This window comes from Pristiophorus japonicus, chromosome 17, assembly GCF_044704955.1.
Source record: "Pristiophorus japonicus isolate sPriJap1 chromosome 17, sPriJap1.hap1, whole genome shotgun sequence".
Taxonomy (NCBI): Eukaryota; Metazoa; Chordata; class Chondrichthyes; family Pristiophoridae; genus Pristiophorus; species Pristiophorus japonicus.
Window position 1 is genome coordinate 121,001,882 of NC_091993.1, and position 27,153 is coordinate 121,029,034.

General features: G+C 49.9%; 1 protein-coding gene across 1 annotated transcript in view; it reads left to right on the plus strand.

The window, feature by feature from the left end:
* Nucleotides 1–27,153, plus strand: part of nfasca (neurofascin homolog (chicken) a) — a 208,154-nt gene that overhangs the window by 68,697 nt on the left and 112,304 nt on the right. Inside the window, exons 4-9 of the mRNA XM_070859232.1 lie at nucleotides 391–408; nucleotides 4,582–4,687; nucleotides 8,539–8,735; nucleotides 12,388–12,510; nucleotides 15,891–16,061; nucleotides 25,707–25,763. Coding sequence (XP_070715333.1) covers nucleotides 391–408; nucleotides 4,582–4,687; nucleotides 8,539–8,735; nucleotides 12,388–12,510; nucleotides 15,891–16,061; nucleotides 25,707–25,763 — 672 coding nt within the window. The remainder of the gene's footprint in view (nucleotides 1–390; nucleotides 409–4,581; nucleotides 4,688–8,538; nucleotides 8,736–12,387; nucleotides 12,511–15,890; nucleotides 16,062–25,706; nucleotides 25,764–27,153) is intronic.

Here is a 27,153-nt window from a genome sequence, read left to right on the forward strand (position 1 = left end):
TACCTCAGCATTTTGTAACCTCTCCCCATTTAAATAATAATTTGCTTTTCTATTTTTAATAAATCAGATATTAATAAACAGTGTTAATAATTAGCATGTGTTAGCAAGCAGTTTATCTTAATTAGTATATAAATAATTAGCATGTATTAATAAGCATGGTATAACATGCAGCATATATTAATAAGGATGGTGCATTAATAGGTCATGTATTGAGCAGTTTTTATTAACAAGCAGCGTATATTAATAAGCAATATAATAAGCAGCGTATTAATAGTGTTTGTGTATTAATGGCTCCTCTATGCAGACTGTGGTCATAGTTCTTGACCCTTTACTAACCTGTTTATTTCCTCATCTCTATGTTCCCTCAATTTGCCTACAATGGAACAAAAGCAAATCTTCAGAGAGAGTGTAAGTTCTCACCATTTCTCTTTATGTCTGTAACTCTCGGGCGCCCTGGTGAACACACACGCTGCCCTGGCTCCAGCTCGAACTAAGAGTGAGTGGTTGGGAGGCTGGGGATAGATAGCCCGACCACAGACACCGTGTGAATGAACCGAGCGCCGCAGGTTTTGAAATGTAGTGCAGAGGAGGGCTGGCAGGAAGTCGTGGGGTCCAACGCCAGGACCGCGACGCCCACCCCCTCCCCTGGCCAAATCGCCACTGTCATGTCCCAACAGTCGAATAGCCTGCAGGTGCTCGTGGTTTCGGCCGCACATGAAGAATGCCCATTTAGACGAGGTTCAAAGAGAGTACCTGGTGTCCCTGGAATGATACCCAACATAGATCACCAGCCCAGATTTTCCGCTCCCGGACATGATACAATGGATCGGAACTTGGGATCCCCTTCTGCACTCTAGCCTTTAGCTTCTGTCTCCATCGTAACCAGTCATGTCTGTCTCACTATTTTAGTGATAATACTCCGGTCAGTGCTCCTCTGAACTTACCTCTCTGCTTTCTCCTTCCTCTCAAGTGTCAGCTGTGGCTCAGTGGGTAGCACTCTCGCTTCTGAGTCAAAAGGTTGTGAGTTCAAATCCCATTGCAGGAACTTGAGCACAAAAAAAAACTAGGCTGACACTCCCAAGGGAGTGTTGCATTGTCAGAGGTGCTGTCTTTCAGATGAGATGTTAAACTGATGCCCCATCTGCTCTCTCAGGTCGACGTAAAAGATCCCATGGCACTATTTCGAAGAAGAGCAGGGAAGTTATCTGTGGTGCCCTGGCCAATATTTATCCCTCAATCAACATCACTAAAACAGATTATCTGGTCATTATCACATTGCTGTTTGTGGGAGCTTGCTGTGTGCAAATTGGCTGCTGCGTTTCCCACATTACAACAGTGTGACTACACTCCAAAAAGTACTCCATTGGGTGTAAAGCGCTTTGAGACGTCTGGTGGTCATGAAAGGCGCTGTAGAAATGCAAGTCTTTTCTTCTTTCCCTATACACTGTGAAATCTAAGGCTGGCCGGAATTCCCCCTGCCCGACCTCCTCTTTTCTCAGAAGTTGTTCTTATTGCCTCGAACTTCCCTTCCTGATAAAAGATGGGTGGGAAAGCAAATTGTGAGGAGGACACAAAAAATCTGCAAAGGGATATAGACAGGCTAAGTGAGTGGGCAAAAATTTGGCAGATGGATTATAATGTAGTTTGGGCTAAATGGCCTGTTTCGGCACTGTATATTCTGTGTGATTCTCAGTGGAACACAGGTGTAGGCGAAGAAAGTCCTGGTTGATTTTTTTTATATATATATAAAAAGAAGAGTTAGATTTGTAGGCTTTAACTGTACGGACCAAACTGTGCGGTAGAACTTTATTCTTTCATAACATGGAGTCCCAATGGGACTGCATCTATCCAACTCTGATAAATAGGAGACAAAGAGTTGCACTTATACTCGCCCCTTTCACGATGCCCCAAAGCACTTTGCAGCCAATGACGTACCCTTATGAAGCATCGTTGCTGTTGTAATGTGGGAAACGCGGCAGCCAATTTGCGCGCAGCACACAGCAATGTGATAATGACCAGATAATCTGTTTTGGTGATGTTGACCGAAGGATAAATATTGGCCCAGGACACTGGGGATAACTCCCCTGCTCTTCTTCGAAATAGTGCCATGGGATCTTTTACGTCGACCCGAGCGAGCAAACGGGGCCTCGGTTCAACGTCTCATCCGAAAGACGGCACCTCCGACAGTGCAGCACTCCCTCAGCACTGCACTGCAATGTCAGCCTAGATTTATGAGCTCAAGTCCCTGGAGTGGGACTTGAACCACAACTTCTAACTCTGAGGCGAGTGTGCTACCCACTGAGCCACAGCTGACACCATCCAGGACAAAGCAGCCGCTTGATCGGCCCCCCATCCGCCACCTTCAACACTCACTCCCTCCACCACCGGCGCACCATGGCTGCAGTGTGCACCATCTACAAGATGCACTGCAGCAACTCGCCAAGGCTTCTTCGACAGCACCTCCCAAACCCACGACCTCTACCACCTAGAAGGACAAGGGGAGCAGGCGCATGGGAACACCACCACCTCCACGTTCCCCTCCAAATCACACACCATCCCGACTTGGAAATATATCGGCCGTTCCTTCATCGTCGCTGGGTCACAATCCTGGAACTCCCTCCCTAACAGCACTGTGGGAGCACCTTCACCACACGGACTGCAGTGGTTCAAGAAGACGGCTCACCACCACCTTCTTGAGGGGCAATTAGGGATGGGCAATAAATGCCGGCCTTGCCAGCGACGCCCACATCCCAGAATTAATATTATTTTAAAGTTTGAAGGCCAGTGAGATGAGGGGTGCCAACATCCTGAGCTTGTGGGGTCTGTGTTGAGGGGTCACCAGCATCAGATCTCGGTGTAACCGCTGGAAACACGACAATTTTGGGGTCGTTATCTTGCTGGCTGTTTTTAGTCATTTGAAGGGGACTCCAATCTGTGTCACCTTCACTGCATGCAATATTAATCACTTCAAGAAGCGCTTTTTTTGGCTGTCCTTGGGTTAGCTGCTTGCTACATGAGATTGCAGCCTGGAGCCGCTATAACAGGGCCTCCTGTAGCAGGTCTTTGAGCTCGGCATGGAATTAACCCCCACCCCCCCAGTGTTTAATCCAACCGTGGCTGTTTGATCCATCTTGTGTGCAATACCTTGTCTTCCATTAAACCCTGCCTGCCAAGCACGCTGTGATCTTTAGGGGCCTGGCTTCGATCTGACTGTGTCTGCTGTGTGGCACTGCCTCCTGGGTTTCTTCTCTCTCCATCTGCCCATCCGCACCTGGGTTCCCATTCTCTCACGCAGTTACTGCATTCGTCCCCACACTAGTTACACCCTGGCTTCCCTTTCTCCTCGGATAGTCCCCTCACTCTGATATCAGGGCCCGTAATGGTGTGCCCGCACGGAAAGTGCGCCAAATCTAATCGAGCGCTCGATGTCAAAAGCTCCTTGTCCACCTCCAGCCTCAGGGTGTATATCTCCGCACTGCTGCACAGGACAGTGGGGTCACAATGGCTCACCGCATTTCACCATTCCTCCTTACCTTTCTGTTTGGAACTAGCCCAACGATATGGGCAAGGCACATTCTGTTTGTCCTCCTCTTCCCTCCCCTGCTCTCTGCTGTTCCTCTCCTCTCCCCTCCCTCCCCTCCCCTCCCCTTCCCTCCTCTCCCCCTCCTCTCCCCTCCCCTCCCCTGCTCTCTGCTGTTCCCCTCCTCTCCCCTCCCCTCCTCTCCCCCTCCTCTCTCCTCCCCTCCTCTCCCCTCCCCTCCCCTCCCCTCCCTTCCCCTCCCCTCACCTTCCCTTCCCTCTCCCCCCCTCCTCTCCCCTCCCCTCTCCGCCCCCCCTCCTCTCCCCTCCCCTCCCCTCTCCTCTCCTCTCCCCTCTCCCCTCCCCTCCCCTCCCCTCCTCTCCTCTCCTCTCCCCCTCCTCTCCCCTCCTCTCCCCTCCCCTCACCCTCCCCTCCCCTCCACTCCTCCCTCCTCTCCCCTCCCCTTCTCTCTCCCCTCCCTCCCCTACTCACCTCTCCCTTCTTCTCCTCTCCCCTCTGCTCCTCTCCACTCCCCTCCCCTCCTCTCCCCTCCCTTACCCTACACCTTCCCCTCCCCTCCACTCCGCTCTTCTCTTTGCTTCTCATCTTCTCTTCTCCAACACTCTTCTATTTTTACTCACCATGTCTGACATGTGAACCTGCACAGTCAGAGCTGCCCGGCTACTGGCCAACGATCGCAGCCCAGCCTGCTTCTGTCCTCACCCAACACCCCAACACCCAACACCCAAACACCCAAACACCCAAACACCCAACACCCAACACCCAACACCCAACACCCAACACCCAACACCCAACACCCAACACCCAACTCACCAACTCACCAACTCCCGACACCCCGACATATAGAAATTCCAGCCGGGGCCAGCGATCATGAACAGGAACAGCGGCTGTGGGAGGGAGGGAAGCCTCGGGGAGAGATGAGGAGCCCCAGGGTTAGAGCAGGAGATGGTGTGATGATTCTTCATTTCAACTTCGAGTCTGTGGTGCAGCTCGAAACATTTTATTAATTGTTATTCTTTGTTTTAATTTGTTTCTTGCAGTGGCCCAGCCTCCGACCATCACCAAACAGTCGGCAAAGGATTATATCGTAGACCCACGGGATAACGTGATCATCTACTGCGAAGGGAAAGGGAACCCAACACCTGCGTATGTAACTCTTTCTTTGCAGTAACGTGGGAATGGGTGGGGTAGTGTGGGTATGGGTGGAGTGGGGGGTGGCAATGGGTGGTGTGGGGGGTGGGGGGGGGTTGGGGTGGTGAGGTGAGTTGGGATGTGGTGGGGTAAGGTGGTGGGGCTGGGATTGAATGGGATGCGAATTGGTGGGGTGGGGTGGTAATGGGTGGGGTTGGGAATGGGTGGGGTGAGGGATGGGTAGGGTGGTGTGGGTTGGGGGTAAAGGGTGGGGTAGGGTGGTAATGGGTGGGGCTTGGGAATGGGTGGGGTGGGGGATGGGTGGGGTGGTGTGGGTTGGGGGTAAAGTGTGGGGTGGGGTGGGAATGGGTGGGGGGAGGTGGGAATGCCCAGAGTCCTGCAGTATACCATATCTACCACTAAAGGCCACTCACGAGCAATGCTGTGGCTTCATCGCCCCCTGGTGCTGGACACCGGGTACTGCAGTGCAGTCGGCCAAAGTCCTTGGCCGGAATCCTCCCAGCCTGTGGCAATCGTGTCGGTCAATGGAGGGGGCATTTCCTCGGGACTTCACCCGCTCCACTGCCTTTATTTTGCATGAACGGGGTTTGCGCTAAACCTCCACTTAAGTAACGACCGCGGTGGAGCGGGAGAAGCCGAGAAGAAATTGACCCCACCCCAATGTCTTGTAGAATCAGACCGCACCGAAGGAGGCCATTCGGCCCATCGTGCCTGTGCCGGCTCTTTCAACAAGCTACCCAATTAGTCCCACTCCCAACTCTCCCCATAGCCCTGCAAAATGTTTTACTTTCCAACTATTTACCTAATTCCCTTTTGAAAGTTATTATTGAATCTGCTTCCACCGGCCTTTCAGGCAGCGCGTTGCAGTCACAACTCGCTGTGTGAAACAAAATCTTCCCATCTCCCCATTGCTTCATTTGGCAGTTATATTAAATCTGTGTCCTCTGGTTACCGAACCTCCTGCCAGTGGAAACAGTTACTCCTTATTGACTCCAACAAAACCCCTCATAATTGGGAACCCCTCCATTAAATCGCCCCTTAACCTTCGCATGGCAGACTGGTCACGGAACTAAAAGCCCATGGGATCCAGGGCAAAGTGACAAGTCAGATCCAAAATTGGCTCAGAGGCAGGAAGCAAAGGGTAATGGTCAATGGGTGTTTTTGTGAATGGAAAGAATGTTTCCAGTCGGGTTCTGCAGGATTCAGTACCTGGTCCCTTGCTTTTTGTGGTATACATCTATGATTTAGACTTGAATGTAGGGGGTTGATTAAGAAGTTTGCAGATGATATAAAAATTGGCTATGTCGTTGATAATGGTAGGACACTGAGAAATGTAGAGGAACAAAGGGATCTTGGAGGGCATGTCCACAGATCCCTGAAAGTAGCAGGCCAGGTGGATAAGGTGGTTAAGAAGGCATAATGAATACTTGCCTTTATTAGCCGAGTCATAGAATACAGTTCTGTGGGAGGTTATGCTTGAAATGTATAAAACACTAGTTAGGCCACAGCTAGAGCACTGCGTGCAGTTCTGGTCACCACCTTACAGGAAAGATGTGATTGCACTGGAGAGCATACATTGGAGATTTACAAGGATGTTGCCTGGACTGGAGAATTTTGGCTATGAGGAAAGATTGGATAGCTGGGTTTGTTTTCTTTGGAACAGAGGAGGCTGAGGAGTGACCCTATTGAGGTGTATAAAGTGGATAGGAAGGACCTGTTTCCCTTAGCAGAGGGGACAACAACCAGGGGGCATAGACTAGGTAGGAGGTTTTGAGGCGATTTTTTTTTTTCACCCAATACAGCCCAATAATCAGGATAAGGCTTAGGACAAGGTGGGAAGGAGAGAGTGGGCAAGAGGGAGAGAGATGAGTAGAGGGAGGGAGGGAGAGAGGGAGGGAGGGAAGGAGGGAGAGAGGGAGGGAGGGAAAGAGGGGATATGGAACTCAGTGCCTAAAAGGGTGGTATAGGCAGAAACCCTCACCACATTTAAAAAGTACTTGGATGTGAACTTGAAGTGCCGTAACCTACAGGGTTACGGACCCAGAGCTGGAAAGTGGGATTAGGCTGGAAAGATCTTTGTCGGCCGGCGCGGACACAATGGGCCGAAATTTCCTCCTTCCGTGCTGTAAATTTCTATTTTTCTTTGATTCTCCCTCTCCCTCTTTCCCCCTCCCTCTTTCCCTCCCTCTCCCCCTCCCCCTCCCTCCCTCTTTCCCTCCCTCTACCCATCTCTCTCCCTCTCTCCCCCTCCCGCCCACTCTCTCCCTCCCACCTTGTGCTGAGCCTTATCCTGATTATTGGTCTGTATTGGGTTTATCCTGACCGGTCTACCTTCCGGCCTGTTTGGACTTCCCGCTCACTGTGTGGGGGACCAGCAGGGGCTGGGCAGGAGATGGGTGTGTTTCCACTGATGCAACCCCCTTTCATACAGACCAAAGTCTGGTCTTTTTTTGGTGTTATGGCTGAGACGTGCGATTGAGTCCTGGTTGATGTCACCCTGTTAAGATAATGACTGCTTGCGTCAGGTTTTTGCTGGGATCCAAATGTCAACTAATGTTGCTGCGTTTGCAATGCTTACTTTTACCTCCGTTGATTTGAATCCTTCAGTCTGCAGACTGGATCTCCACCAGACTGGAATGGAGGATGTGATGGACACGAATCTGCTTAATTGCACTGCCTCTTGGCCATTTAACATTCTTTAACCAGTCTATTTGCCGTGGCTCAGTGGGCAGCGCTCTTGCCTCTGGGTCAGAAGGTTGTGGGTTCAAGTCCCACTCCAGGGACTGGAGCAGAAAATCCAGGCTGGCCCTCCCAGTGCAGTCTGCCAAAATTTTTATGGGGTTCCCGAGAACGTGTCAGTATCGGCCATGGGGGTCCCCGGGAGCGTGTCAGTATTTACACGGGATCCCCAGGAGTGTGTCAATATTTACAGGTGGTCCCCAGAAGTGTGTCAGTATTTACAGGGGGGGTCCCCAGGAGCATGTCAGTATTTACAGGGGGTCCCCGGAAGTGTGTCAGTGTTTACAGGGGGTCCCCAGGAGCATGTCAGTATTTACAGGGGGTCCCCGGGAGTGTGTCAGTATTTACATGGGATCCCCAGGAGAGTGTCAATATTTACAGGGGGTCCCCGGGAGTGTGTCAGAGTTTACACAGGATCCCCAGGAGTGTGTCAATTTTTACAGGGGGTCCCCGGGAATGAGTCAGTATCTGCAGTAGGCTTCCTGGGAAGAGAGTCCCTGGGTGTGCATTAGTATTTGCAGGAGACAATTGAATAGATTGGGCCTCTACTCTCTGCAGTTTAGAAGAATGAGAGGTGATCTCATTGAAACATATAAGATTAACGGGGTAGATGTTGAGACGTTGTTTCCCCCGGGCTGGAGTATCTAGAACTAGGGGTCACAGTCTCAGGATAAGGGGTCGGCCATTTAAGACTAAGGTGAGGAGGAATTTCTTCATTTAGCGGGTTGTGAATCTTTGGAATTCCTTGCCCCAGAGGGCTGTGGATGCTGAGTCTCTGAATATATTCAAGGCTGAGATCGATAGATTTTTGGACTCTAGGGGAATCAAGGGATATGGGGATAGTGCAGGAAAGTGGAGTTGAGGTCAATGATCAGCCATGATCTTATTGAATGGCGGAGCAGGCTCGAGGGGCCGTATGGCTGACTCCTGCTCCTAATTCTTATGTTCTTCTGTCCCTAAGAGAGTATCAGTTTGGCGGGATTAGGAGTTGAGATATATACGTGCACATTTCCAAATGGGTTTGAACCAATGGTGCGTGTCCCGGATGCCTTTGTTGGGCAGGAGAAGGTGATTGGTTGACTGAGTGGCTATCTGTGTCTCTGCAGCTTCTCGTGGACTCGCAATGGAAAGTTCTTCAATGTTGCCAAAGATTCCAGAGTGTCGATGAGATCGCGGTCGGGAACCCTGTCGATGGACTTCCGATACAGTGGCCGGGCGGAGGACTATGAGGGGGAGTATCAGTGCTCAGCCAGGAATGACCATGGGACTGCGCTCTCCCACAGAATATTCCTCCAAGTCTCCAGTAAGATGGGGGCTGAATCTGTGCCCTTTGGATTGCACTTTAGCAAGAGTCAACTGTCTCATGTCGGGCACATATCGGGGTAGGGTGGTTATGTTGCTGGGCTCGTCATCCAGAGGCTTGGATTTAATAATCCTGGGAACATGAGTTAAAATTCCACCACGGCAGTTTGACAATCTGGATTCCGCTGAACTGGGATCAGTAAAAGTGACCACGGACCCATGGGATTGTTGCACAAACCCAACTTGGCCTTTCGGGAAGGAAGCCCGCCCCCACCTCCCCTTCCGACCCGGCTTCTGGCCCGACCCCCTCCCTTCCAAGCTGACCCACCCCCCCCCCCCCACCCCGGTCTGGCCTACATGTGACTCCAATCCCTGACCAACATGGTTGACTCTGAACTGTCCTCTGAAGTAGCCCAGCAAGTCGCTTGGTTGTGGCGATTGTGGGTCAGAAGGTCGTGGGTTCAACTCCCATTCCAGGGACTTGAGCACATTAACCCAAACTGACACTCCCAGTGCAGTGCTGAGGGAGTGCTGCACTGTCGGAAGCGCCGTCTTTCGGATGAGACGTTAAAACCGAGGTCCCGTCTGCCCTCTCAAGTGGATGTAAAAGGTCCCATGGCGCAATTTCGAAGAAGAGCAGGGGAGTTATCCCCGGTGTCCTGGGCCAATATTTATCCCTCAATCAACATAACAAAAATAGATTATCTAGTCATCATCGCATTGCTGTTTGTGGGAGCTTGCTGTGCGCAAAATGGCTGCAGCGTTTCCCACATTACAACAGTGACTACACGCCAAAATTACTTCATTGACTGTGAAGCGCTTTGAGACCACTGGTGGTCGTGAAAGGCGCTATAGAAATGTAAGTCTTTCTGTGAGGGTTGGGTAACAAATGGAGGCCTTGCAGCGACGCCTACGACCCGAGAATGAACACAAAGAGTGACTCACATGGGCCTGTGTGATTGGATGAGGCCACACTGTATTGCCTGTGGGAGGGACTGGACAACCTGGAACTGTATCGAGTCCATTGTCTAGATGCCTCCCTACTCGCCCATCGCCCCAATCCTCCATTGGCCTCCTGAACCCCAACATCTTAAAAATTTATATCCTCGGCCTGGGCAACAAATCCCTCAATGGCCTCACCCCACCCTACCTCTGAAACCTCCTCCAGCCTTACCTCTTCAACCTTCCAACGGAGACCTCCTGGGTAATGTCCTCTCCCTACTGCGCCCCCCTCCCCCCACACCGCCCCCCCCTCCTCAGCGAAAGAGCCCTACTCTCTGGAACTCTCTCCCTAAACCCCTCCTCCTCGGCCTGCATTTAAAAGCCCCTCCCTCAAAACCTATTTTCAGACACATACTTTTGGGTCAAGAGTTTCTTCAACCCTCAACCCTGCGAGGAAAAAAAGAGTGGCGGGTGGGGGGGCACCCATGATTTCCACAGGTTCGATCTGCTGCCCTGACTTTTAGCGGGAGATTGGCAGCGTAAATGCCCATTTCTCCGGGTGTTCTGCTGATCTCTAGCCAGAGTTGCCGCAGGAAATTGGGACCATCCCACCTCAGACATTCAGAGCCAGGTTCCGTACCCAAGTTCTCTTCCGGAGATCTGTACCCAAACTGTACATAAGAACATAAGAAATAGGAACAGGAATAGACCATATGGCCCCTCGAGCCTGCTCCGCCATTCAATAAGATCATGGCTGATCCGATCATGGACTCAGTTCCACTTCCCTGCCCGCTCCCCATAACCTCTTATTCCCTTATCAGTTAAGAAACTGTCTATCTCTGTCTTAAATCCATTCAATCACCCAGCTTTCACAGCTCTCTGAGGCAGCTAATTCCACAGATTCACAACCCTCTGAGAGAAGAAATTTCTCCTCATCTCAGTTTTAAATGGGCGGCCCCTTATTCTAAGATTATGCCCCCTAGTTCTAGTCTCCCCCATCAGTGGAAACATTCTCTCTGCATCCACCTTGTCAAGCCCCCTCATAATCTTATACGTTTCGATAAGATCACCTCTCATTCTTCTGAATTCCAATGAGTAGAGGCCCAATCTACTCAACCTTTCCTCATAAGTCAACCTCCTCATCTCCGGAATCAACCGAGTGAACCTTCTCTGAACTGCCTCCAAAGCAAGTATATCCTTTCTTACAGGCCCGGAATATCCTGCAACAGCCAAGTTACTTCAAAATTTACAGCTGCTTTTACACCGACCTTGCCGACTTGCCCCGAAATTTCCTGCCATATTCCTCCTTTAAGTCCTCCTTCATGTACGCAGATTAAAGTTTGAAGCCGTCGAACTCTCATTGATGTACATTTGATACACAGCACATTGAAGGAAACGCAATCATGTTGAAATTTGTTAAATTTTCAATGCAACTCATTCTGATGCTATAAAAAATGTTTTCAAAGATGCAGAGCGAGTCCCAGTGAGGAGAAGTACAATTTATTTTTTAAACACATCACGATAAGACAAAAGAAATATGACTTTGGGCCCAACTGCGCCTAATATTTTGGGCGTAAATTTACATCCCGTTCAGCAGTGGAGTAAATGCAGGAAACTCGAGCGAGCCGGTCTTGTGAATTGCGAGGAGGGAGGTTGCGGAGGGAGATGAATTGGGGTGAGGGAGGAGGGTTGGGGGGAGTGGGAGGGGTTGGGAGGAGGGGGATTGGGGGTGGGGGCCAGGGAGGGGGAGGGGGGTTGGGTGGATGCGAGGAGGGCTGAGTTGTGTCAATGAACAGCAGGGTGATGTGCCAGTGGTTCTCCAGAATCAGTACCAGGAAACTCGGATGCAGCAGAAAGACGCGAATTTCCTCGATTTCTGGTGCTGAAAATTGGCTTTGCGCCATAGTTGCGCCGAACGGCACGAGGAAGTTCAGGGCCAACCTGCCTCGTCTCTTTCCAGACACAAGACGGTTCCATTAACTCGGCCCGTGACACTATTGATCCCCACCCTGTGTCGGGTTATCGGGTTCTTAAAGCTTTTCCGCTGGTAACATTTTGAACTTTTGCTCTCTCGCACTTTTGCTGGGTTGAGCACCGTCTCGATTTCAAAATGCTCACCCTTGTTTCCAAATCCCTCCATGGCCCTCGCCCCTCACTATCTCTGTAATCTCCTCCAGCCCCACAACCCCCCCCGAGATGTCTGCGTTCCTCTAACTCTGCCCTCTTGAGCATCCCTGATTATAATCGCTCAACCATCGGTGGCCGTGCCTTCTGTTGCCTGGGCCCCAAGCTCTGGAACTCCCTCCCTAAACCTCTGCGCTTCTTTCCTCCTTCAAGATGCTCCTTAAAACCTACCTCTTTGGCCAAGCTTTTGGTCACCTGCGCTAATTTCTCTAATTTCTACGTAGGCGGCTTGGTGTCAAATTTTCTTTTGTCTCATAACACTCCTGTGAAGCGCCTTGGGACATTTCACTATGCTAAAGGCTCTATATAAATACAAGTTGTTGTTCCTTCTTCCATTTTCTGTGGTCCCCACGGACGTGTCCCTCGAGGTGTTTGAATCCCAGCAGAGGCCCATGGGTTTGTTTAATGCCTTTGCTAGTTGTTCGTCGCTGGGACGCGTCTGAGCCCCTCCCGTCTCTCCCCACCCCGTGATCGGTGGTCACTGACGATCTCTCTCTCTCTCTCTCTCTCTGGTTTTTGATGTACAGAGGCCCCCCTGTGGAGGAAGGAATACTTGGACCCACAAGTGCTTCAGGAAGGAGCACCGGTGATTCTTCCCTGCCAACCTCCCCCGGGACTCCCTCCTCCCGTCATCTTCTGGATGGACAGCTGTAAGTCTTGCCAAGTCGATCCTCGGGCTTTTATGTTCTGTTCACACTCGATGCACGCACGGACGTTAAGTTAAAGCCCCTTCCACCCCACCCCTCGAGTAAGTAGGATGATAGCTGTACTGCTAACTTCACTGATTATCTTGTGTATTTTCAGCGTATGGGCCGGGGTCAGAAAAATTCAGGACAACTTTCTTCACCTCTCTCCCTCTTCGGTCTCTTTGAGGGGTGACAGTGGTCTTCACCAGTAGTACGAATCTCCCTCTTGGCCAATCACTAGCCTCGTTCTAGATTTGCTTTTCCCCGAACTTCACTACACAGCGAGCTGCCGATTTGCTACGAGCGAGTTTGTCACAACTGGTAAAGACCAGTTTCACCCACTTTCTCTTTTGCTTTCTGTACATCTTTGCCTGCCCCTCGCTCCTCTCTCTCTCTTCTTAATCATCTCTCTCACGCTCTCCCTTTCCTCTTTTGTTCTGTCTCTTTCCCCCTCACTCTGCCTCAGTTCCTCTCCTGCTTTTTAAACTCTCACTGCCTCTTGATCACTTCTTTCTCTTTCTCTCCGTCTGTTTCTCATACTCTTTCTGTCCCTCTCTTCACCTTGCTCCCTCTTTCTCTCACTCTCCTCTCTTTCTCTCCCTCTCTTCATATTACTCTCTCTTTCTCTCACTCTCTACACCTTACTCTCTCTCTCTCACTCTCCTCTCTTTCTCTCCCTCTTTTTACATTACTCTCTCTCTCGCTCTCTTTCTCTCCCTCTCTTCACCTTACTCTCTCTCTCTCTCCTTTCTCTCCCTCGCTTCACCCTACTCTCACTTTCTTTCTCTCTCTTCACATTACTCTTTCTCTCACTCTCCTCTCTTTCTCTCACTCTCCTCTCTTTTTCTCCTTCTCCACTCTTTCCTTCCCTTTCTTTCCCTCTCTCTCCCTTCCTCTGTCTGCTTCTCTTCCTCATTCTCTCCGGTGTAACAGCCTAACTATGAGTCAGCAACTTCAGGAGGGGAGCGGAGAAAAGGGAGGAGAATTGGTCAAAGTCAAGTATATAAATTCAGAGGACATAAAAGCCTGTGCAGGGACATGACTTATATAATGCAGTGCATAACAAGCGAGAGCTGGACCTGTCTCTGTCTGGGGTGGACTTACCTCTTGCAGAATGTGGGTACTGCAGGAAATTCAGGGCTAGAGTGATCTCTTGGACTAGTATCGATCATCTCGATGGGTCGGAGAAGAATTTCCCAAATTTTTGTTGGCCTGGGTTTTTATCTGATTTCTGGCCTCTCACAGGTTCGGGGTGGGGTGAAGACTGTAAATATTGCGATACACAAGATATCCCAACTGTGTGGGACAGGCTCGATGGACCAGAGGGTCTTTACCTGTCCGTCATTGTTTGTATGTATAAGGCACAGTAGTATGGTGAGGGCACCAGAGTAAGTTGGATAGAGCTATGGTAATGGACCCAAGGTGAATATACTGGGGAATGTCCCATTACACGAGCACACGGTGTATGCTGGATGGTTTACACAATGGACAAGAGTATATTGGAAGGTCGCACAGTGAAGGGTCTGGAGTATAATCAGAGTGTTGCATGTTCCAGATCACTAAACATAAAGTGACTCCCTACAGTATTATTCTGTGGGGGCTTTGAGTGTGTCGATGGGGGTGGGGCAGTAACTCGGAATAGAATTTGCTGCGGAGTTGTCAAGCCTAATTCAGAATAATGTGTAATTAAAATTGTTTGGCCGGTAAAAATAAACATATAGCGACGTAGATGCATAGAATGGAAGGATATTGTCATGTATGCACCTGTGAGTATGCTCACAGGTTTGTAGAGCTGTTGCTGTTAACAAGGGGGCACTTGATTTATAGATTCACAAAAATAATTGTGGAGCTGTTCCAGGTACTTGATTTAAAGTTTCTACACAAAATAGTTCTAGAGCTGTTGCACTGTGAGTTGCTTAACCAGTCACATGATGTTCACAAGGCTCAATCAAACCCCAGCCAGTTGGGTTTAGGGGGATCCACGATGAGGTATGCAGTTGTGAGCCGAGTGGATGAACTGGTAACCTGTAGTGTGATTGTTAATAAACCAGCTAGTTCTTAATAGCAATATATTGCAATGACTTCTTAAGCAAAGAACTAATTTAGAAAATCAGGTATTTTTCTTAGTGCTAAGATTGCGCGAGAGGCTGTACTGAGGGGATTGAGACTCCGGTGACAGAGGGACACAGGGCACCCATTGGGATTGATTTGTGTCTGTGATATAGCCCCACCCAGTGAACGACTGTCCCACCTAGTGAACTATTGCCCAAATTAGTGAACTACTGCCCCACCTAGTGAACTACTGCCCCACCTAGTGAACTACTGCCCCACCTAGTGAACTACTGCCCCACCTAGTGAACGACTGCCCCACCTAGTGAACGACTGCCCAAATTAGTGAACTACTGCCCACCTAGTGAACTACTGCCCACCTAGTGAACTACTGCCCCACCTAGTGAACTACTGCCCCACCTAGTGAACGACTGCCCCACCTAGTGAACTACTGCCCCACCTAGTGAACTACTGTCCCACCTAGTGACTGTCCCACCTAGTGAATTACTGTCCCACCTAGTGAACTACTGTCCCACCTAGTGAACGACTGTCCCACCTAGTGAACGACTGCCCCACCCAGTGAACGACTGTCCCACCTAGTGAACGACTGTCCCACCTAGTGAACGACTGTCCCACCTAGTGAATTACTGCCCCACCTAGTGAACTACTGCCCCACCTAGTGAACGACTGTCCCACCTAGTGAACGACTGTCCCACCTAGTGAACGACTGTCCCACCTAGTGAACGACTGCCCCACCTAGTGAACGACTGTCCCACCTAGTGAATTACTGCCCCACCTAGTGAACTACTGCCCCACCTAGTGAACGACTGCCCCACCCAGTGAACGACTGCCCCACTTAGTGAACGACTGTCCCACCTAGTGAACGACTGCCCCACCTAGTGAACGACTGTCCCACCTAGTGAATTACTGCCCCACCTAGTGAACTACTGCCCCACCTAGTGAACGACTGCCCCACCCAGTGAACGACTGCCCCACCCAGTGAACGACTGTCCCACCTAGTGAACTACTGCCCCACCTAGTGAACGACTGTCCCACCTAGTGAATTACTGCCCCACCTAGTGAACGACTGTCCCACCTAGTGAACTACTGCCCCACCTAGTGAACGACTGCCCCACCTAGTGGACTGCTGCAGCAATGCAACTGCTACTGTCTAATAAAAGCATCATGTGACAAGGTCATATGACACATTCCTGTAGCGCCATCTTGTGTGTAGTGTGCTTAGCGATGTGGTAAGGGATATATCACAGTGTCGAGTGACGTCTTTCTGTTTTCAGTGATGGAGTCCATCCCTCAGGATAAGCGGGTGTCTCAGGGCCTGAACGGGGACCTCTACTTCTCCAATGTGATGCGCAGCGATGCTCGCTTCGATTATATCTGTAACGCCCGATTCCTCTTCACCCACACCATCCAACAGAAAAACCCCATCACCATCAAAGTGCTGACCAGTAAGTATCAAACCGCGGCCCCTCTCATCATCATAGGCAGTCCCTCGGAATCGAGGAAGACTTGCTTCCACTCCTGATGTGAGTTCTTAGGTGGCTGAACAGTCCAGTATGAGAGCCACAGACTCTGTCACAGGTGGGACAGATAGTCGTTGAGGGAAAGGGAGGGTGGGACAGGTTTGCCGCACGCTCTTTCCGCTGCCTGCGCTTAATTTCTGCATGCTCTCGGCGTTGAGACTCGAGGTGCTCAGCGCCCTCCCGGATGCACTTCCTCCACTTAGGGCGGTCTTGGGCCAGGGACTCCCAGGTGTCAGTGGGGATGTCGCACTTTATCAGGGAGGCTTTGAAGGTGTCCTTGTAACATTTTCGCTGCCCCACTAGGGCTCGTTTGCCGTGAAGGAGTTCCGAGTGGAGCACTTGCTTTGGGAGTCTCGTGTCTGGCATGCAGACTATGTGGCCTGCCCAGCGGAACTGATCGAGTGTGGTCAGTGCTTCAATGCTGGGGATGTTGGCCTGAATGAGGACGCTGACGTTGGTGCGCCTGTCCTCCCAGGGGATTTGTTGGATCTTGTGGAGACATCGTTGGTGGTATTTCTCCAGCGACTTGAGGTGTCTACTGTACATAGTCCATGTCTCTGAGCCACACAGGAGGGCAGGTATTACTATAGTCCTGTAGACCATGAGCTTGGTGGCAGTTTTGAGGGCTTGGTCGTCAAACACTCTTTTCCTCAGGTGGCCGAAGGCTGCACTGGCGCACTGGACGTGGTGTTGGATCTCGTCGTCGATGCCTGCTCTTGTTGATAGGAGGCTCCCAAGATATGGGAAGTGGTCCACGTTGTCCAGGGCCGTGCCATGGATCTTGATGACTGGGGGGCAGTGCTGTGCAGTGAGGACAGGCTGGTGGAGGACCTTTGTCTTACGGATGTTTAGCGTAAGGCCCATGCTTTTGTACGCCTCAGTAAATACGACGACTATGTCCTAGAGTTCAGCCCCCTCCCCTCCCCTAACGGCTACCACTCATAAGAACATAAGAAATAGGAGCAGGAGTCACCATTTGGCCCCTCAAGCCTGCTCTGCCATTCAATAAGATCATGGCTAATCTGATCATGGGCTCAGTTCCATTCATTCATTCATTCATTCATTCATTCATAGCCTGTCCCTTGAAATCGAGGAAGACTTGCTTCCACTCTAAAAGTGAGTTCTCAGGTGACTGAACAGTCCAATACGGGAATTACAGTCTCTGTCACAGGTGGGACAGACAGTGGTTGAAGGAAAGGGTGGGTGGGGAGTCTGGTTTGCCGCACGCTCCTTCCGCTGCCTGCGCTTGTTTTCTGCACGCTCTCGGTGACGAGACTCGAGGTGCTCAGCTCTTTCTCCACTTAGGGCGGTCTTTGGCCAGGGACTCCCAGGTGTCGGTGGGGTGAAACGTTTCCTCTGCCCACCTGGGGCTCACTTGCTGAGCATTTAAACTCCCGGTGTGTGCTCACCGTGCACCGACAAGTATGAGGGCTTGTGATCAGCTTTTTCACGAGGGATTTGACGCACCTTCAAGGGATGCCAAGGAGCCAAGGCCCATCAAATTCTATGCGGAGCAGGACCTGCGCACTCATGAACTCCAGAATATCACCACTGGGCAAAGATCCCGACAAAACTTAGGCTTTCCATTCATTTGTAGACTTGTGTGTGTATCTTCCTGCCAAAAGTGTTGTGCAACAATCTTTATAGGCATGCTTCTGCCATATGAGTGGGAGAATCGAGAGCCTTAAACTGCCGCCACATGTTAGCATACTGGTCATCTTACTGGACCAGTAACCCAGAGACCTGGACTAATGATCCCGAGAGGTGAGTTCAAATCCCACCATGGCAGCTGGGGAATTTAAATTCAGTTAATTCAATAAATCTGGAATAAAAAGCCCGTGTCAGGAATGGTGACCATGAGATTACCGGATTGTCGTAAAAACCCGTCTGGATCACTAGTGTCCTTTAGGGAGGGAAACCTGCCGCCCTTACCCAGTCTGGGCCTATATGTGACTCACAGGCCCACAGCGATGTGGTTGAGTCTTAACTTTCCTCTGAGATGATTTTCAAGGGCAGTTAGGGATGGCCAATGAATGTCGGCCTTGCCAGCAACGCCCACATCCGGTGAATGAATAAATTTACAAAAAAAAACAGTCAATGCCACCCAGTCTACGGGCTAGAGATTCGATGGCACTGTGCCCGATTTACAGGGGTGTGGAAGTGTCCAATATGGTGGGTAGGGTGCGGGCCGGAACTGCTACACCTGCCATATTGGTACAGGCCTCTAAAGAGGCGTCCAGGCACGTGCCTGAAACAGGGGTTAGGCCCTTTGCACGTACAAATAAAGGGGCCTAATGCCTGTTTGATGCCCCCTTCCCCCCTCCCTTTTACCAAATTGCTTTGCCCTGAATGCAGCCAGCTTAGGAAAATGTGGTCTTCGTGCGGCCTAATCCGGCGGTCCTTAAAGGGGACGCTACCTGCCGCTACCGGAAAGCTAAGAGTTGTAAAATATACCTACACGAACGTGGAGTCAGAAGGAACACGAGTGCTCCTTGCAACACCACTGCAGATCCAAAGACCGTTGCCCACTCCCGCCCCCTCCCCAGGTCCCTGCTTCCGTCAAATTCATGATGGGTTTTGAGAAAGTAAATGAGAAGCTATTTCCAGTGGCAGGGGGGGTGGTCAGTAAGCCAAGGGGACACAGATTTAAGGTGATTGGCACAAGAAGCAGAGGGGGGGGGAGATAAGGAGAAATGTGTTTTTACACAGCGAGTTGTCACGATCGGGAACGTACTGCCTGAAAGGGCGGTGGAAGCAGATTCAATCGTAACTTTCAAACAGGGAATTTGATAAATACTTTAAAGGGGGGGAAAAAAACAATGCAGATCTATTGGGAAAGGCCAAGGGAGTGGGATCATTGGATAGCTGCTTCAAAAGGCTGACACAGGCACGATGAACCAAATGGCCTCCTTCTGTGCTGTATCAATCGACGACCATATGAAACGTTGCTCTGCCAAATCTCCTCAGCAATAATGGCCAGGCTTAAAAGCTGAGAGTGCAACAAGCTGCCTCCAGTAGAACTGCTCGATAAATTCATTGCCCAATGCGGAGCAGAACCTTGTACTCCAACAAGGTCACCACGGCGATCATCGGTCTGTCCTCATCTACGGTGAGGCGGTAGTTTTGGGTTGTGACAGTGGACCGCAGGCTAGAGAACATAAGAAATAGGAGCAGGAGTCGGCCATCTGGCCCCTCGAGCCTGCTCCGCCATTCAATACGATCGTGGCTGATCCGATCATGGACTCAGCTCCACTTCCCCGCCCGCTCCCCATAACCCTTTACTCCCTTATCGCTCAAAAATCTGTCTGTCTCCACCTTAAACATATTCAGTGACCCAGCCTCCACAGCTCTCTGGGGCAGAGAATTCCACAGATTTACAACCCTCTGAGAGAAGAAATTTCTCCTCATCTCCGTTTTAAATGGACGGCCCCTTATTCTAACACTATGTCCCCTAGTTTTAGTTTCCCCTCTGCATCCACCTTGTCGAGCCCCCTCATTATCTTATAAGTTTCAATAAGATCACCTCTCATTCTTCTGAGCTCCAATGTCTATAGGCCCAACCCGCCCAACCTATCCTCATAAGTCTTCAAGGCTGATCATCGACCTCAACTCCACTTTCCCGCGCGATCTCCATATCCCTCGATTCCCCCTCGAGTCTAAAAATCTAGCGATCTCAGCCTTGAATATATTCAGAGACTCAGCATCCACAGAACTTTGGGGCAGAGAATTCTAAAGATTCACAACCTTCTGAGTGAAGAAATTCCTCCTCATCTCAGTCTTAAATGGCCGCGCCATTATTCTGAAGCTGTGCCCTCCTCGTTCTCGACTCCCCCAGCCAGGGAAAACAGCCACTCAGCAGAAGCAGGGAAATAAAAATGAGCCACTCCTGATTGCTATACAGCGACCACCTTCTGGAAGGTTTGGCGAGGGTTGCATCAGCTTTGGTTAGGATGCCCGCCATTATCAATTTTACATTCACTATCTGGCACTCAAAGAATTGGCTATTTGTCCGAAGGTGCTGGTGAATGGATTGACCCCCTAGAACCACCTCAACTGACCTTGGTGTCATATTTGACCCTGAAATGAGTTTCCAGCCACCTACCCGCGGCATAACTAAAGCCGCCTATTTACACCTCCGTAACATCGCCCGTCTCCTGCCCTGCCTCAGCTCATCTGCTGCTGAAATCCTCATCCGTGCCTTTGTTACCTCGGGACTGGACTATTCCAACGCACTCCTGGCTGGCCTCCCACATTCTACCCGACGTAAACTTGAGCTCATCCAAAACTCGGCTGCCCCATGTCCTAACTCGCACCAAATCCCGCTCACCCATCACCCCCTGTGCTCGCTGACCCTACACTGGCTCCCGGTTAAGCAACGCCTCAATTTCAAAATTCTCATCCTTGTTTACAAATCTCTCCATGGCCTCGCCCCCTCCCTATCTCTGTAATCTCCTCCAGCCCCACAACCATCGAGATGTCTGCGCTCCTCTAATTCTGCCCTCTTGAGCATCACTGATTATAATCGCTCCACCATCGGTGGCCGTGCCTTCAGCTGCCTGGGCCCCAAGCTCTGGAACTCCCTCCCTAAACCTCTCTACCTCTCTTACCTCTCCTCCTTTAAGACTCTCCTTAAAACCTACCTCTTTAAATGAGCTTTTGGTCATCGGCCTTAATTTCTTCTTTTGTGGCTCGATGTCAGATTTATTTGTTTTGTCTGTAACACTGTTGTGAAGCGCCTCGGGATGTTTTACTACGTTAAAGGCGCTATATAAATATAAATTATTATTATTATGAGGCAGATGTTTCAGGAGCAGCCAGTAGGTGGCAGAAACATTTAAATTAAAAAAAGAACATTAAACTCCACACTCTTATTTCCATCTTGGCTGACTCCTAACAACAAAGACTTCATTTGCTAACACCACGAAAAGCCTTCCTGCTTCTGGCCGATTCTCCAGTGAGTCCATTCTTAGCTGTTCAATCCCTGTAGTGGACAACACCTCAAAGCTGCGTTCCCAGGTGTGGGAACCTGGTAATAACAATCCACCCCTCCCCCACCCCCCTCCCCCACAACCCACCCCCTCCCCGTCACCCACCCACACACTCCCCTCCCCCGCCATCCCCCTCCCCGCCACCCCCTCCCCGTCACCCAGCCCCACCCTCCCCACCCACATACTCCCCTCCCCTCCCCCCACTCCCTCCCCCGCCATCCAACCCCCCACCCCCCCCACATCTGACCAGCCAACCATTGATTGTCAGATCCCAAGAAAGCACCAGCTGTGTTGTAACATTATTGGTCAGATGGGACTGTTTCACCGGGCTGGATAGGTATCGGACAAAATGAGGCGTCCTCGCTTCAGATTCTGGGCAACGTTTCCTCTCTTCATAGTCAAGACGGGAATGTGGCCCTGGTGCCTTGTGGGTAGCGTGTGCAGCAGTGATCAACACCGAACGGTTGTTTTGAGGCGATCTCGATCACAGCTCGAAACACGTGTTCAGGAGATGCACCGAGACTGGGTTTAAATCTCTCAATGGCAGTAAGTACTTGCAAAGACACCAGTTAGTTGTTGCTTGATGGTTGGACACATTGTTGTCTGTTTGTGTGTCTCAACAATGTGGTCACTTTAATTCCCCGCTCCGCTCCCACTCTGACCTCTCCATCCTCGGCCTCCTGCACTGTTCCAACGAAGCTCAACGTAAGCTCGAGGAACAGCACCTCATCTTTTGTTTCGGCACTTTACAGCCTTCTGGACTCAACGTCGTGTTCAACAATTTCAGACCATAACCTCTGCCAATCTTTGGCTCCCGCCCCCACCGCCCCCCACCCCCCCCCAGAGCCTGTTTCTTTTTTTCTCCTTGTTTCTAATGGCACTTAGTCATTATCCCGCCGTTCACACCCTATCTTGACTAATGTTTTTCCAACTTCTGGCATTACCATTTGACTTTGTCCCATCATCCCTTTTGTCTCTCTAATCTCTCCTGTCTTCCACCCTACCGCAGACCTTCCCGTTTATTCTTTCTTCCCCTCCCCCTTTCAGGGCTTGTTAAGAATCGGTTCTTTCCGAACACTCTCCAGTTCTGACAAGGGGCCATCGACCTGAAACGTTAACTCTGCTTCCTCTCCACACATGCTGCCTGAGATTTCTAGCATTTTCTGTTTTTATTCCAGAATGTAGCGTCTCTCAGTATTCCTTTCTGTAGCCTACCTTTCACAACCAGTAACCCAAATATCACCCTCAGAAAGTGCTGAGCAGAACGCTTTAAATATTTTTAAAATTAAGGCGGTAGCCATTTTATTTTTTGCTATTGCTGTGATATCTTAGCTGGCTGTGCACATTAATAACCTGGTCTGCTACACACTTTGTCAACCTTTGAAGTAACATCATCAGTTACCTGAACTATATTTCTCAAAACTTGCCGGTATAGCTCAAATGCTGTACATAAATTATATTAATTTTCATTGTATGAAATTCCAATGAATCATAGAAGTTTACGGCATAGAAGGAGGCCATTCAGCCCATTGTGTCCGTGCCGGCCGACAAAGAGCTACCCAGCCTATTCCCACTTTCCAGCTCTTGGTCCGTAACCCTGGAGGTTACGGCACTTCCAATGCATATCCAAGTACTTTTTAAATGCGATGAGGGTTTCTGTCGCTACCAACCTTTCAGGCAGCGAGTTCCAGACCCCCACCACCCTCTGGGTGAAAACATTTCTCCTCAACTCCCCTCTAATCCTTCTACCTCCAATCTTCAATCTGTCTCCCCTGGTTATTGACCTCTCTGCTAAGGGAAATAGATCCTTCCTATCCACTCTATCTAAGCCCCTCATAATTTTATACACTTGAAATAAATCTCCCCTCAGCCTCCTCTGCTCCAAAGAAAATAATCCCAGCCTAAGCAATCGTTCCTCATAGCTAACATTCTCCAGTCCTGGCAACATCCTCGTAAATCTCCTCTGTAACTGAACATTCACTCCCATTGTCTAAAATTCCAATGGACCAAACTCCCTCCCATTACATGGGATTTCAATGGATCAAAAGCATTTGCATTCAGTCTCATTCGATTGACTTTCAGTGGATCAAGACCCTTCCTGTCCTACAGTACTTGAACGTATTGACGTATTGAGTTACTTCCCATTTAGTACTATTGTGTCGAATTCCAACAGATCCAATGCCCAGCATTCACGTCAATTGTTGTGAACGGTAGTGCACCAACACTTCCTGGCTCCTCCTTGTTGTACAGAACTTTGTAATCAACGGATAGCTGCCAGGAAACTCCTGAGCGATTCTCCCGATCGTCCACCGTACCTTTGGCAAAAGATTGGCGGAAACTGCAGATAAACGTGTAAAGAGATCATCCGCCAATCAGAAGAACCCTCAGGAAATTTCTGTTAATATTTCAATAGAGAGACCTATTTCTGTTGTTCAATTTCCAGTTAGTCCATCGTTGATGCTGAATATTGTCCGCTACCCAATTCCAGAGGCAACTGTGCAATTTGACGGTCCAAGTTCTATTAAGTACCTTTTAGAATAATTTTTAGGGGAGTTCTGTTTAGATTGAAACTGAAATGTATCTAGATTGAGTAGAGAAGCCTTGACCCCAATGGAATATTGCTTGTCGAATATTTTTTATTTTTCGTTCCTGGGATGTGGGCGTCGCTGGCTAGGCCGGCATTTATTGCCCATCCCTAATTGCCCCTTGAGAAGGTGGTGGTGAGCCACCTTCTTGAATCGCTGCAGTCCGTGTGGCGAAGGTGCTGCTAGAACATTAAGAAGTAGGAGCAGGAGTCGGCCATCTGGCCCCTCGAGCCTGCTCCGCCATTCAGTAAGATCATGGCTGATCTGATCTTGGCCTCAGCTCCACTTCCCTGCCCGCTCCCCATAACCCTTTACTCCCTTATCTCTCAAAAATCTGTCAATCTCCACCTTAAATACATTCAATGACCCAGTCTCCACAGCTCTCTGAGGCAGAGAATTCCAAAGATTCACGACCTTCTGAGAGAAGAAATTCCTCTTCATTTCTGTTGTAAATGGGCGACCCCTGATTCTGAAACTTTGTCCCCTAGTTCTAGATTCCCCGACGAGGGCAAACATCCTCTCTGCATCTACCCCGTCGAGCCCCCTCAGAATCTTATATGTTTCAATAAGATCACCTCTCAGTCTTCTAAACTCCAGTGAATATCGGCCCAACCTGCTCAACCTTTCTTCATAAGTCAACCCCATCAACCTTTCTTCATATGACAACCCCCTCATCTCAGGAATCAACCTCATGAACCTTCTCTGAACTGCCTCCAATGCAAGTATATTCTTCCTTAAGTAAGGAGGGAGTTCCAGGATTTTGACCCAGTGACGATGAAGGAGTGGCCGATATACTTCCAATTAGTGAAGGGTCCCCCTTTGGGTTTGCGCTCTCCAAGTTTCCTACCACGGTTCTCCAGTTTATTTCCGTTCAGCCATTTTGAAGACAAAGGACTTCTTTAAACCCCACCCCCCATCTCCGTCCCCTGCCCCCTGAAAGATTTGGGGTGCATTACTCCTCGGTGTCAGAGCATTTTCTTTCCGAGTTCTTTGTCATAAAGTTGCCTTTCTTAGTCACGTTGCTGTTTTGAGTTATTTTTTAATTCAGTTTTAATCACTGAAATATTGCTGCTCACCTGTTTTGTTTTAATATGACGTGTGTTCTGATTATTGATATTCAGCTCACTGGTCAGTAATGTTTCACTGGACAGACGCTTCTCCCAATGTGTGTTTATCATTCATTTTTTGAGGGGGGTATCTTCCCCATCCGTTACCTCCGCACTCCGCTCGCATAATGTTCTGCATCCAATCCGCTTGTACGCTCAATTCGCCATTCCCTGCATGATCGCCTGCAGTCCCTCCCGCCCCCTGTAACCCAACTTCCCTCCACTCTTCTGTGACCCCGGCAATATGGAGCTCCACCTAGTGGACAACGGCTCCGCCTAGTCCACCTAGCTGTGGTAATGCAACTGCTGCTGTAAATACAATAAAAGACGTACTTCACCCAAGTGCCCCATTCGTAACGCCTGAGGCCCCAGAACACCGCTCATTCAATTATCGGGCCGGTCTGCAGTCGTCCTGGCTAACCCTTGCCACTGGATAACGGCCGAGCTCTGTCGAGCCCGTGTGGCGGCTGATGTGCAACGGTCACCACACGTTTAAAAAAAACATCCACGCACAGGCATCTCCCACCTCCCTCAGTTGGAGTTCAGGACTGGAACATCGGGGTCCTTCATTGAAACAGCTGTGAACCCATGTGGAAGCAAGTCATCCTCGTTCGAGGGACCGCCGATGATGATGATGAAAAGACACCTGATCTGATGAAGCCATCTTGTATGGGTGCGCTTTAATGATGCCGTAAGAAAATATCACAGCTCCTACATCTAATCTTCCACGACCATCTGCTTAGCCTCCATGCCCATATCTCCCTTATCCACGCTTTGTCTTTGTCCTCTCTCTTCAAAATTCTCTTTCTCTCCCCCCCCCTCCACTCCCCTCTCCAGTTCCACGGATCTCCTGCCCAGTTTTGCATGCTCATGTTCTTTTATTTGTTACAGTGGATTCCAATTATGAATCAATACCAAGTATTCTGACTGAAACTGAATTGTCTGGTGGTGAGTTATAGCAGCTTCGAGCGAACTTTGTGTTTTAACCTTCTAACCTCTTACTCGACCTACCTGTGTGTTAACCTAACGTCCCGGGCCGAAGTAAGACACGCGAGCAGCATTTGATGGAAAATATGTGGCACCGGAGTGTAGGGTGCATTCTTGTGACCCCCTTCCAATCCATCCACGGAAATGAACCATAAGTGCCTGTAAGGCTCGTGGAACCGCCGTGACTGAGTCTGATTGAAATGATTCCAACTTTCAGCCAACCGTAAGTTGCTTTCACGCAGCAGGGCAAAGTGTTAAGATGTCCCAGGGGCGGGGGAAGGATCCCAATACCAAACAGTAGCGAGAATAGAGTTACAGAAGGTGACTAAAGGAATGGCCAAAGAAATCAATTTTGAGGGATCTTTGAAGGAGAGAGCAAAGATGTTCCAGAGTGTGGGGCCAGGTCAGCTAAAGGCCCCGCGACTGAGGGAGCAATGCATGAAAGGAAAGGCCGTGTCGGCAGTGCAGAGGGTGCATAGAAAAGAAAGAAAGACTTGCATTTATATAGCGCCTTCCATGACCACCAGACATCTCAAAGCGCTTTACAGCCAATTAAGTCGTTTTTGGAGTGTAGTCACTGTTGTAATGTGGGAAACATGGCAGCAAATTGCGCACAGCAAGCTCCCACAAACAGCAATGTGATAATGACCAGATAATCTGTTTTTGTTATGTTGATTGAGGGATAAATATTGGCCCCAGGACACCGGGGAGAACTCCCCCTGCTCTTCATCAAAATAGTTGCCATGGGATCTTTTACATCCACCAGAGAGAGCAGATGGGGCCTCGGTTTAATATTTCATCCAAAAGATAGTAGTGCACTGCTCCCTCAACACTGCACTGGTGTGTCTGCCTAGATTTATGTGCTTGAGTCTCCGGGGTGAGACTTGAACCACAACCTCTAGACTCCGAGGCGAGTATGCTACCCACTGAGCCACAGCTGACATAGGCCAATGGAGATTGAGAGGTGCAAGGTCGTGAAGAGATCTGTAGATTAGGACGAGGATTTTGATTTCAAAGCTTTGAGGAAATGTGATTATATTTATTCTGTTTTAGGACCAGGAGTGGGACCACTCCCAAATTCGGGTTTTAATTGATCCAAACAACTACCAAAATTAGCAGGTTAAAAATGTGAGCCGTTGCCCCCTTGATGCCTAGGTTGGTTGAGGAAATGAATAGCTCAGACAAACAGACAGGGAAGTTCCAGGTCGGTATTGAGGGAGCTGATCGCGTCTGAGACAGCGGTTAAGGTAGGACAACGGAGCTCAGGCCCTCGGGGTTAGCGGAGGGGTTTTGTGGGGGGGCGAACAATCAGCCAGTGATCCTGCGTCTGATTGCAATTCAATTGCAACTG